Below are 13,971 nucleotides of genomic sequence, written 5' to 3'. Positions count from 1 at the left end.
TTGGGCCTCCTTCGGGTACTGCCGACCGGGCAATGCCAGTTGGCGACTACTCGGGGGAGGTCTTTTTCTGTAGCTGTCCCAGCCCAGTGGAATGATCTACCTGCAGAGATCCGGACCCTTCCTACTCTCTCGGCCTTCCGTAAAGCCACTAAAACCTGGCTGTTCCGGCAGGCCTGGGGCTGTTGACCCCAAAATATGGTCCAGCCCCATTTGGAACGGAGTCCATGGTGTTTTTTTTAAAACTATCTTTTCTTTCCTTCTCTTCTTTTTGATTTATTTGTATTGTTAGCCGCCCGGAGTCCTACGGGATTGGGCGGCATATAAATGTTATTAAACTTTAAACAAAACAATAAAAGACTCAATACTATTTTGAATTCCATACAAGTTGTATTTGATTTAATTAAATATTCATATTCTTAGATTAGGATTGTGAATCAATGAACTTCATAAGGATGGTCAGCACCATTACATTTCTGAAATTCAAAGAAAAATGGCTGATATCCAGAAAACTTTTTCTATTTCCTCTCTTAAAATTTCTCCTTCCACAAACTGCATTATTGAAGTGCTGTTACCTTGCAAAGGAATTTCAATAACAGGATTTTTAGCAGTTTGAGATCTTGCATAGATTTTAAAGGTGAGAGTAACAGCAGTCAGCTTCATGATCCATTTCTACCTTTAAACTTCACAAAATCTGAAAAATTCTGGCCATGTCATGGAATGTCAACTGTAACCCTTAAACAGGCTGGGAGGTGGTAAGCCCTCATTGGCCTCAGTGGCTGGCCACCCATTCAGTTACTTCCTAAACAACTTCTTACTAAATCCAGAATTACACAAGAGATTCCTAGATAAATGCATACACAGCAACATTTTAATCAGTCAACTGTGTTTTAATAAGGAAATTTCTTGAATCAGTATAGATATTATCTACAAAAAATTGATTGTTTTGGCAGTTTACAAATTCTATTCCAAGCTGTATTTCAAAATATAAACCTAAATATTAGAGAATGCCTAAAAAAATAGAACAACTTTAACCTTGATTTAACTTCTCCTTTAAAACAAAAAAATGTCCTATCATATTCAAATGGATTAAATTCAACCACTATAAAACTATAAGGAATGGCAGACTATATTACTGTACTGATTTTAGAAGTGAATTCTCATTAATACCCAAAAAGATTTTTATAGTTATTAAAAATAAAGTGGCCTTTTTCATTTAAACATTTAAAAGGTTGCACAAAACATTCTGATATCAATAATCAAAAAGGCATTAATTTTATTATATATATATTTTGTTAACAGTAGGAACTATGGTGTTGAAGGACTTTCCAAGTAAAAAGCAGTTCTCTTTGGGGATATTAGTCAATTAATTTAATAAAGTTCTGTTTTAAGATGATTTTTCTTTTCTGTTGCGAGGCGAGTCTGCTCCATTTGAGGTTAATGTTCCATTGATTCCATTTTCTAAAAATAAAAAAACAAACACAATTAATTCTCTTCTCTGGATTCCAAGCCCATAGATTATGAAGATTTAAAACATCTTAATAGAGAGCTTTAAAATTAATTTGGGGGAAGAAGCACATCATAAATCAGAATATTTTTCACAGATGCTTTAATAGTATAATGTCCAGATATTTCAATTGGCCCATTTTAAAGTGGTATTCATTTTTGCCTCTAACAAAAAAATGACTGCTGAATCATGTTCTGCTACTTTAGAACATTAGGGAAATGGAGAAAGAAGGTGCTTCTGGGGAGAATACAGCTCATCAGTTTTCTCCCTCTTTGTGGTAACATTCTCTCAGCAATTGTACCCAATGCATGCAGGGCCATTACTCATATTTTCTGAGATAACAATGCATTTTTTTCTTTTCTGACCCTCTATCTATTCTAGCTTTCACTTGAAGAACTTAATAGTTTTGCCCAATTTTGCTCCTGTCTCCCCCTTTTCTTCATTTCCCAGACCAAATATGTAACAAGATGGGCCAAGCCATCTACTAGTACTCCATGAAGAAATAAGCATAATAGTCTTTTTGTGAGCTACCAAGAAAATACGGGTAGACCTTGGGTTAGGATGACAACTGGGATTAGAATTTCCATCATCAAGAGATACAGTCATAAAGTGTGACATTCAAGTGATCGCACTATTTACTGTTGGAAATCCTAACAGTCTTGGCTGCCATCATAATCCCAGAATCATGTGGGTTGTTAAATGAGAACCTGACATGACGACAACATGGGCAGGAATTCCAGGAAAGCAGGCTGTTGTGTGTATGTGTGAGGAAGGTGCTACATGTTGGGCCGTGTGGAACAAGAGTAAGCACTATGGGGTGGGTGCTATGGAGAGCGAATGAGTGACTTATGACCTCCTGCTGGCTTTCCAATTCACTTTATAATTACCATTGGTAATTATGCCAATGGTGACCACGTGTCTGCAAGACACTGCAACCATTCTAATTGCAAGCCAGTTGCCCAGTATCCGTTCACATAACTCATAGGAATGATGCAACAGTCACAACTTTGCAGGCTGGGTTGTTCAGTGAAGTTGTATCTTTGAACAGTCACTGAATGAGTTTTAGCAACCCAAATAGCCTGTACTAGATGCCCAATGATGTGTTGCAAATTTATATTAGAGAACTTATCAGATTAAACCACATCATTTATAGTTTCCTAATTGTGCAAAGCAACTACTTCCCTTTTGTACTTCTGCCAAAAGTATACAGAAATCATTAAAGCACAAACCTCTTTCTTTTTTCGATGGCTTGCCTTTTGTTGTCATAAACTTCTTTTTCACTGGTTGAGGAGGTGAAGAATGTTCTCTCCACCGTCTTAATTGGAAATTAATGAACTTCCACATCATAAAGGCCTGTGTTAAACAGATTGACGCCAGCACACTGATTCTATAAAGACCAGATAATAGAATATTAGAATTCCTGATGATCCAGAGATGGAAAGGATTAGAAAAACTGTTTCTTTTAGGAAGATGTTTCTGGAAAGCTACTAACTAATCTTTAATTTGCTTGTTACTGGTGTAAACAATTTGGTATATAGGTGGTCTAGCAAAAGGAAGATTATAAATAGGAATACATATATTAAGAGAATCATTGTTTAAAATGTCACATAGCAAATCCATGTTTCTATGCAGCAACTAAATTAGAATGCTATGGATCAGATATAATACTTTAATGTAGGATACATCTGTCTTGCATTCAGAAGACCATTTTTACTATATCTCCTGAAAGAGATCAAACCATATAGCTATATAAATGCCAGCACAATAGTTGGAAGAATAGAAATATTGTGATAGCATGCTTTCAAGAACTGCAAATACAGCCAGAGTCTTCTGTAATTAAAAATAAACGAGTTTATTCTGAAAGTGAGCATCAAGCATCTTGCTGTTATTTCTCCTCTTCTTCCTTTTTGTACTTTCTAATTATCAGACAACACTAAGTGGTCACTCTCACTCTACCATAAAACTATAATTGATCTATTAAAATGTAACATTGAAAAAAATATCAAAGTAAATTTAGTACCAGGTTTTATATACAGGGTTAAGAAATGTGAGACCCTCAGCTTAATTTCAGATTTTTGTTTTGTTAAAAATACAGATACAGAACCTAGGAAGAGCTGCTGCCTCCGGGAAAGTTGTTAAAGGGGAAAACAGAATATACCAAAAAATATATTTTCACACCGACTTTTAACTTTAGTGACATTCATTATTAAAACATTTTGGTAACGATGAACCTGCAAGTGGCCCTTGATTTACCACAATAATTTGTCATTAAGTGGTACAGTGACATGACTGCCCCCAATTTTATAACTTTTAGTCATTAAGCATTAACCATGGTCATTAAGTGAGACATTATGTGACCCTGACTTGTGACCATCTGCTGGATTTCCCATTGACTTTACTTGTCGGAAACTGGCCAGGAAAATTGAAAATGGTGATCATGTGACTGCTTGATGCTGCAAGTGTTGTTAACTGGATTCTAAGCACCCAGATTGCAATCAAGCGACTTCAAGAATGCTGCGATGAATGTAAGTGTGAAGATCAGTCTTATCGCAACTTTGAGCAGTCATTAAAAAAATGGTCACAAGTCAAGGATTACCTTTATCATATAATTATTATCCTATGTATTCTAATTCAAAACAGATGGCACAATTAGCAAGCATCTGCTAATTTGGAGCATTACAATTTAGTTTGGCCCCATAGATAATTCAAACAAGCCCAGGTTAGGAAAATCATGAATTTAAAGCATCATAAAAACGACAAAAGAATTTGCAAAATATAGTAAAAGGTATTTTAAGTATTCATTTTATTTCTCCTAATAACATACCCAATATTCCTAACAAAGACAGCAGCTTTCTCAAGCAATTAGTTCAAGACAAATCTTTCTGAAAATAATTTTTGTTTTAATATCATATGCTCCATGAAAACATATCTGTGTTATACCTGATTGGCAGCACATTAAAGTTTCCAGTACTAAAATCCAAAGTTTGATTCTCTGCTCTAGCAAGGCCAAATCCAACAGTAAGGACAGACAGAATTAAGGTCAGGAGTCTTCCCAAAACAAAAAGAACAGCCCACAATGTAAACCTAGCAGGAAGAAATAAAAGATACATGATTTATCAGAATTTATTCACTGACTGTGTTAGTCACATCTCCACTTTCAGATATTTATACATATTATGTACTAAGTTTTCTGGGCGAATAATTATGCCTGCTAAGATAAAAGATTTTTGAAACATATCAGGAAAGATTCTTCTGTATATGATGCTATTGAGCTCTGGCATGGATTTGATACAACATTGCTATCCCCCACTAATAAAGCACAAAAAACCTTCTGGAAAAGCTATTGTGTATTCTTCAGTTGAAGGATATATTCTAGGCGAGTATTCCTAGGTATGGACATATCAAGACCATCCTTTAAAATTAACAAATTTGATATCTTTGCATGTAAATGAATATACCAACCGTGTTTAATTCTATTTTGAACAAAATGCTCATATAAGCACAGCTACTGATATATGACATACAACATGCATCTTTGATTTATTTAAAAAGCAGGTACTATTCACTGTATTGTTATATACAATATATGTATGTATTTATGCATGCAGCAAGAATTAACTAAATATGAACAATATTTCTATACAACATTTATAATATGAGAGAGAGCATATGTGAGATATGACAGTAGAAGCATATACCCTTTTTGATGTTTTTCATCACTGAAGTAAAATAGTCTGGAGATATGGAACAGAAACTCCACAAAGTAATGTAACACAAGAAGAACAAGACCAAGATGGGTCAAACTATAAAAAAAGAAAAAGAATACACCAGATATTAATTGGCAAAGAAACAAAAGACCTTTAGAACTGTTTGTCGTAAAAGTGGATCTTGAGAACATTTGGTACATTTAGGATAGAATACCACCCTCAAATTCTCAGCATAACTAAAGGATGGAAACTGGTGTTGTCCCATCCTTCCTTTGAGTTGTGTAAAGAACAACACATATCTATTTGCATGGTAAACTTTTATTTATTACAAATTATTGACTGCTATCGTACAAATGACCGGGCTCCCTCTGCTATCGTACAAATGACCGGGCTCCCTTCCCCAGCAAAATAACAATGTCACTCACTTTAACAGATAAGCTCCAGTGATATGGAAAAGATATAGTCCAATGTAAACAAGCTGGCGAGGAATGTCTTCCTATGAAAGAGATGCAAGCTTATGAATTCTCCAAGAATTCTTATCATATTCAATTAGCTTTCATAGTTGCGTTTCTTATCTATATCCCTCTCCAATTGTCAGTCCCAAATGTTGCAGAATATGCTGTCTGGGAATTATAGGAATTGTTGTCCATTATCAGACACTTAGAAAAAAATATTAAACTCATAAATTTACTGCAAAATTGTCTGAGCAATAAATCCTCTCTTTCTTGCTTACTTTTCTTTTTAATAGAAAATACCATGTTTGTTAGTGGTATAAAACACTTAACTATTCCATTACTGCCTAAAAAGAATCTGTTTAATTTAGGTAATGGTCTTAAAAAAGGACACTATAACAGGGTATATAACATGCTAAGCTGTAACAGTTTATTTATTCATGTCTCAGTGTACTGTATGAAATAAGTTTTATTAAAATAAATGATGATGTTGCCTGCTCACAAAAGTTCCACAATAGGTCAATTTATAACTTAAGTTCCACACTGTAACAGATCTTACTGCAACGGTCCAAAACTGAATATGGGGAATATTTGAGAGTGGGGAAGAATCATAATGTTAAACCAGACTCTTAGAAGAAGAAACTATAGAAGGTTCATTTCTTGGTTCTTTAAAACTAATCAAGAAGTTTTTTTCTCAATATGAGATGCTGCTCGAACTGGCTGCAAGAGTAGGGGAAAGACAGGCAGATTTGGATTGGCTGAAACAGGAAGCAAAATCTTCCATATACGCAAGTAGGACAAGAGCACAAGAGTCTGAAGTTACATATCTAAACCTTATATATTCTCTCTTGACATTTTTTCAGATTACAAGCAAACTCTATTTCAAAGGTACCTTTCTTTGCAAATCCCATAAACAAAATTCTGCTTCTTCTTGTCAGGATAACCATATTTATTATTTATGCATTTAATTTGTAAGCTTATGGACAAGATATTACATGCAATCTTACTTTTTTTATCTTCTGAAAATAGAATTCTGGAAAGGCATGAAACCAGTATGCCATCTGTGAGATATAAAAGAACTTCATTTGAAACCTGCAGAATACAACATGCAAAAATCAAAATTAAAATTTACTGATTATTTCATATTAAAACCTTTATTGTAAGTTTTTACAATGGAGTAATTGAAATTTTTGGAGCACCTAAAACTGGTAACATAAGATTACTATAGATGCATTGCTAATAAAATAATGTATGTTATTTGCCTGAAAATACTAGATATCTTTATACATAATTAAGTAGATGATTATTTTTATAACTACAAAGTCAGGTGGGATAAAAGAAGAAATTATGAATTAAACTCTTAATTAAAATAACTCACGGCATTGATGTGTGTGGATAGTCTCTCCAGAGTGATGTTGGATCTGATATATAGTTTTCCTGAAAATAAGAAACAGGAAATATTAAGCCAATGCCCTGTGAAGTTGCTTAACCTCTTTCTAAGCATGGTTAGCATGGAAGACGGACATAGAAATCTGAATTAAATGACTTAGCAAGCCTCAAACTGAACTGTGATTTCCTTGTTTTAAACAAAGTGCTCTAAATTCAAGAAAGAGAAGCAGCAGTTTTATATGAACTACATATTTCATAAAATTCAAATTAATGCCAGATGAATATAAGACAACTTCAACAAAATGTGATCTCCTTGTTGTACCATAAAACTATCTGAGAACCTTTCCTGGACACAAATGTATCTTGGCTGACAAGTCCACATAAACAAATGAATTGATAACTTATACATTTAGCAGCATAATATATATATATATATATATATATATATATATATATATATATATATATATATATATATATATATATATATATATATATATATATATATATATATATATATATATATATATATATATATATATTTTGCATTCTAGGTTTAGCATTTTAACCTTCGGTATCTATTGTCCCAGGAAAGTATTGCTCTTCCTTGGGTCTTTTCACTTGTATATTGCAGCCAATAAGTGCAGCCATTATTAGCATATTATTTATCTTTGACTTTCCTTTCAAGCAATAAAATGAATGGCACTATCTGTGTATTTACAATTCTTCTGGAAAACTTAACATTGATACTTTGAGCATTCCATTGCCATAGAACAGTACTAATGAATCAAAAGGGAATTATTAAAAAAAACATTTTTGATGTGATGACTACTTTCAAGGCAACATAGTTGTGTGATCATAGTCAACTATTTTACTCCCCATTATATATTTTCCTCTGACTTACTCACCGACACAAGGATGCTTGTTCCCCAGACGCAAGAGAAAAGGTAAAATGCACTGAGTTGTCCAGATTCATTGAATTTACTGTGTTTTGTTTTGGAAAAGTGCATTCGCCTGTTAATTTTCTAAAGAAAAAAGTTATCTCATTATTGATAGTTATGATAGTTTAGATAGTAAATTACTTGTCCTATATATCAAAAGTCCATAATGCAAGTTTACAATGCATTCAATCAGTCAACTTCTACTGTGGTAGTGCCGGTTATTATTCTAACAAACAGTACTTACATCTAACACATATTCTTGAATAACAGCATGTATGATTACTGCCACTAGCATGTAGAAGAAAACAGTAGCCAGATCTTTGATACCATAATGATATAATGTCACTGTTTCTGTAGGCTGGTTTTCTGAGAGAAAAAAGAACAATATTTAAGAATGCATTTGTTTTAACCAGCCTCATCCAATTTATATCAGGAATATCTAATTTTATTTCTATATTCCAAGCCAATACAAAACAGCAATAGTACAGGAAGAACCACCAAGGCAACAATGTAAAATATTGACTGATCAGATTTTCACTATCTTCCTGTCCAAATTTTAAATTTAAAAGTTCATTAGCAAACATAAAGATTTAATTTAAGCTGTGATTTCTAAACTCTGATCTACAGATCACTGCTGGTTCATAGGGATCTCCAAGTTGATTTGCCAACACCTATCCTCTGCCTTTGATCTGCCCTTCTCTTTTCACTGGCAATTAGCTGTCTGGCTGACCACTGATGCAAGAGGCAGGCTGAGTGAAAGCAGAAAGTGGGCTCTGGCTTGGTCAGCTGGCTGATGGTGCATTGAACCAGGTCTCTAACAGGCAGTTGGCCAGAGTCTGCTCACTTCTTAGCTCAAGTAAACAAGTACTTCATTTCGACATACTTTTTTTTGATACAAAAGTTAGTTTTAAAAGTTCTTTTAAAATGGAGGACATGACTATAAACAAACTTATCACGGGGTTTCTTTTGATATAAGAAGAAGGGAAGCAAGCCCATGTCTTTTCGGAACATTTAGTAGTTTGTGTTATAGAAAGTTCAAGCAATACTCCTTTAGGGGATGCAAAGCAGATGCCAAACCATAGTTTCAAACCATGTAAACAAGCTTTGCAACATTTATTTCCTCTTCTAGAAAACCTTTTCTTTCTAGATTTGTAGTATACAAAATATGTCATTTTGTTGGAACTGGAAAAGATATGCTTGTACATTAAGTGCAAGTCAAAATTAGAAACTATAATAAAATAGTGGATTTGAGCTTTATATTATCTATCATCCATCCATCCATCCATCCATCTCCCTCCCTCCCTATCAAATTTATTGGCTGCCCATCTTACTACAAGGTAAAAATATAGACAAATCATATTTTATTATTTTGATGAAAGAACTAATTCTGATTTTCTACAAAACAAGAAGAAAAAGATGATATCTCCATCCCTGAGAGGAGGATTTAGCAAAGACTGGAAGATTCCAAATCTCAGAGCCTTTCAAACAGCACTGATAGAGAATTGAACCATATGATTATATATCTAAACCACTTCTGTGATCTTAAGTCATTACTGGAGCACCATTATTAACACCACTTCTGCTGCTATTTCTGTATGTAATTCACATATGGTTATCATTCTCTTAAGATACAATATGTTCCTGGTATACAATAATATTGCAGACAAATACCCAAACTTTTATTAGAAGATTACCTGTAACAGGAATGGTAATATTGTACTGAAGTGTAACAAAGACAACAGCTGCTTTGGCTGTAACCTGCAATAAAACAATTTGTATGAATAAAACTGTGTGATTGCACGGTAAATCACAGGAACATCAATATTCTTTCATATATCTGAAAAAATACATTTAACAGACTGAAAAATAATGAACTAGGCCGAATCAAAAATAAAGGATGACTGGCTAATTGCAAATAAACATTCTGGCATTTTTATTTTTTGTTAGCCTGCTGGCTATGGGAAGAACTGAATGTAAACTTCCTTGACCAGTTACCTGGAAGGAAACTATACCTACAGCATGGCAAATGAGTTATCACCTATAAACCACTGCTGTCCAAATAACATAATTGTATTAATGTACTATCAAATTATTATTTTTAACCACAAAAGCCTTATTTAAAGCGGTAATTAGCTAATAGAAATTTATTCAGGATAAACCTATTATTTCATCACAAATTGGCAAAATAATACCGAACAGACTTCATCTTCTGCATTCTCTTCTACATTTGAAGAACAAAACAGTATTATACTGATTTTACACAGTAGTGGTTGAGTTCACATTGAACCATCACTGATTTAAAAATGGATTACTCAATCCAATTTCCTGGCTTTGCACAACACTAAACCCTACATTAATGATACTGATTGCATTCAGGAAAAAAAATCTGAATTGAAAGCCCATCCATAATCCACAGCATATTCAGCCTATGAAGTGTGAGACCCCAGCCAATGATTATTCAGCACAAAAGACAGACTGGTATTCTTCCTTGAAATTCTAATTTCACACCTTTCAAGAAGGCATATTTTCTCCATGGTAAAAGTGATCAGGACTAGAAATGTGAAAATATACGCCATTTAAATCCTTTATTATCTTTTGGACCAATTTTCTAACGGTGGGTGAAGCTTCAAAGCTTTTGTGTCCCCCCTCCCCCAAAGCAAGTTATGGAACAGGGGCATGCTGCAGCCCTTCTTCCGGTACCCGTTCCTATACTCCAGCCGTAACAGGCAAAACTGGATACGTGTCATACCATCCTCAGGGGCGTGAACCAACCCCGCCTCTTCTGATGTGCACCGCGGACGGCTCTCTGCACACGTCACCAGCCATTACTCCTTTTCCGAAGCGGAGGGGAGGAGTCGCTTGCCGCAACGCCCCATGGGGTTTGTAGTTCTCCAGCTACACACAAAAGGCAGTCTTCCCTCCCCTCACTACTCCTCCTCCCGCCAGCTTCGGCAATGGGAGACGCCTCGCCTTCCAGCCTCCCCCCCTCGCCCCAACCCTGCCGGCCCTTCCCGCCCCGAAATCACAGAGGCGGCCAGCTCCCCCCGCCCCGACACCGAGCTCTTGCTCCGAGTGCCACGTAACCTATCCGAGACCAGGAACTCCCGCGCTGGAACGAAGCGTGCGGGGCGCAGCTCCGTCTCCCAAAACATGCAACTCTCTTTTCTTTTTCCCTCTCCCCTGACAGTTTCGGGCAGCTCAGCATCGTCAGTCGCTGCTGCTGCACACGCTTGCTTCGAAACCCCTTCGGTTCAATTTGATTTCTCAGGAAAGGGGCGTAAAATAAAAACGAGTGAGAACGGCCTTTCAGCGTTGTATTTTAAGCCCGGCTGCGCCAGGACGCTGCAGCTGCCAGAAGACGCTCCACTGAGACGATGCAATGGGTGGGAGACCCTGTTGGACGAGGGACTAACGGTCTGATGAGCCAATAGGGACAAGGACCCCACCGGCCGTATCTGTGGAGAAGGGACCAGCGCTCCCGCCGGCAGGTGGTTGCACCTTTGAGTTGCTAGACGCTCTTGGCATCATCTCGCTGCTGTCATTACTATGCACAGCTCTACCTGCCCTCCTTCTTTTCAGACAAGAGCAGGCAATAATACAAGGTATTATAATACAATTGCACCAGCGTGCTTAACGTCCCTGTCCTAATGTCCCCATTTATTTGTGCCAATTTCCTGTGCTCTTATTCATGCATATTCTTACTCCTGTTATCTTCCTCTGTACTAGCGACTACGGTAGTTTTGCGAGCAAGAGACGATCGCTTTCCTCCTCCTAATCAGCCAAGCAGTTTGTAGTACGGGGCATCCATCCATATGTTCACAGACTTGGGTATCTTTAACACGTACACCGATTCCGGCACTGCATTTACCCCACCCCCTGCAGCGGCAGGAGACGCGGCAACCGAGGCATTAAAAGGCTCACGCCCTGCGACTAGAAATCAGTTCTGGCTTTCCTGGTGTTAACCATTCCCATTCGGTCCCCTACGTCCGTGTCTCTCTGAAACATCATCCCCGCTTCCCTCCGCCCGGCCCTTCCTATCGGGTGTCCGGCAACCCCACGGAGGTCTCGCGGCTTCTTTGCCTTCTCCCGCCTCTCACCTCGAACATGAGCCCCAGCAGGAAGACCATGGCCATGCAAGAGACGATGTCCGCATGGTTCTGCACGACGAACTCGTGGCTGAGCACGGGAGGGTTCTTGTTAGTCTTCTTGCGGATCGCCATGGCGAGACCCTCCTCGGCCCCTGCTCAGTGGCCTCTCCCTCCGTCCCCTCGTGTGTCCGCGGCGGGGCCCGACAAGAAGAAAGCTCAGGCAGCCGCTCCGCCCAACTTCGCCTCCGCCTTTTCGGGGCGACTCTCTAGCTCCAGCCTCGGGCAAAAAACCGCCACTCGTCGTTTCCTGCCCCTCAGCGCGAACGGAGGGAACTCGCTCCCTGTGGCTTAGTCGCAGGGAATGTGCGACAGCACCCCCTTTCGGATAGGCGGACAAAATTCGAAACTCGCAGCTGATTGGCGGTGGCAAAGACGTGACGAGGCAGCTGAGAAAGCTTGGGGGCGTAAACGGTAGAGAAAGTGGGTGGCCCTTTACTTCGCGCGTCACTTGAACGTTCAGGACGAGCGTTAGCCAATCACAAAAAGGCTGTGCTTGCGGAGAAGCGCGCGCCTCCGGAGTGGTTTTGATTGTCTGTCTGCTGAAGGTGAAGTCGCCCCCATTGTCGTTTACCCGTTGTACTCTGAACATATCTAGAGGAATCCGGCTCTAATATTCACCTAACACAATATGTTCTTCTCTTTTCCTTTTATTGAGCAACAGGTTTTACAAAAAAAAATGCCTACAATTCTTCTGTTAACTTTTTGTCGACTTGATATTGTTTGAAAGTGAATCTTACAGGAAAATTTCAAATAAAAATCCCAGCCTGCCTTACTTTGGGTTTCAGAAAAGATGCAAAAAGTCATTACAGATATGACTATCATCGGAAAATAAATAGTTAAGATCCAGGATAAGAATTGAATCTCATTTGTATAGGAATCCAACTGAAAACACATGAATAGACTAGACTAGCATCCTTAGCGTGCAAAAGTTTAAACTTAGAACTTGTGAAGCAAAACAGTTTGGGCTTATTCAGTTTCCAGTAGAGGGCCAACTTGAAAGGAGTTTTATAATAGCTTTCATTGCCCTCCAAATATGTGGACTTTGATCTGCAGAATTGTCCGCAGTAACTACTATCTTGGGAGCTGACGTGTACGTATTTGGAGAACTCTCTGATTAGGGGAGGTGATTTTAGAGGACAAACATTGACATTTTCCACTGGCCTTTTCCCTGTATCTTTTCCTTGCTTGTTTTTTCTTTCAGATTGTAAGCAATGATCTATTTTAGAAGTTGCACTCTAATAGTTCAGGATAATCTAGCACAGGAAAAAAATATATTTTTTTAAATTATTTTTTTAAATAATTTTTTTGTTACATGGACAACACATATCCACAACAATGGAAAGAAAAAAAAAGACAACAACAAAAATAAAAAACAAAACTGAAAAAAAAGCCATCATCACATATAGCATGTCGTTTGGTTACAAGTATTTTAACATTTATCATTCTTATACATTTATTATTTGATCTATCCTAACTATATTTCCCCCCACAGACACGCTTTGTATCTTTCTCTTATGTATATACTTATGTATTGGGTAAAAATACACACACACACACACACACACACACACACACACACACACACACACACACAGACAGACAAAACCCAACATGCATATGTTATAAAAAAGTATATCAGCTGGTTATAAAAAGTTTTTGTGCATCTCTTCCATTAATTCATATTAATTCAAATGTCTTAACACAAATATTTACTATATTAACATCATCATACCTCCACTTTTAGTTGACTACAGTTATTTAAACATCCTTATCCTTAACTATACCAAAAATTCAATCCCTAACCACATGCTGGCATTTCATTTACTTATT

At 37.2% G+C, this 13,971-nt stretch overlaps 1 protein-coding gene across 1 annotated transcript; it reads right to left on the bottom strand.

Moving 5' to 3' along the window:
• Positions 1–1,249: 1,249 nt before the first annotated feature.
• TRAM1 (translocation associated membrane protein 1) lies at positions 1,250–12,388 on the bottom strand. The gene is made up of 11 exons (XM_014059758.2): positions 12,091–12,388; positions 9,688–9,751; positions 8,238–8,359; positions 7,961–8,077; positions 7,042–7,100; positions 6,671–6,755; positions 5,637–5,707; positions 5,203–5,307; positions 4,445–4,588; positions 2,734–2,891; positions 1,250–1,458 (listed from the first exon to the last, which is right to left on the bottom strand). Exons 1-11 carry the CDS (start codon positions 12,211–12,213, stop codon positions 1,385–1,387), a joined length of 1,122 nt encoding a protein of 373 aa, XP_013915233.1. The 5' UTR covers positions 12,214–12,388; the 3' UTR covers positions 1,250–1,384.
• Between the last annotated feature and the right edge of the window lie 1,583 nt (positions 12,389–13,971).

The sequence above is a fragment of the Thamnophis sirtalis genome, unplaced genomic scaffold (assembly GCF_051295495.1).
Source record: "Thamnophis sirtalis isolate CommonGarterSnake01/CBP01778 unplaced genomic scaffold, rThaSir2_p1.2 scaffold_2, whole genome shotgun sequence".
In the NCBI taxonomy this organism is placed as follows: Eukaryota; Metazoa; Chordata; class Lepidosauria; order Squamata; family Natricidae; genus Thamnophis; species Thamnophis sirtalis.
Note: the sequence above shows the minus strand (reverse complement) of the source record. Positions and strands in the feature narration are given on the sequence as shown.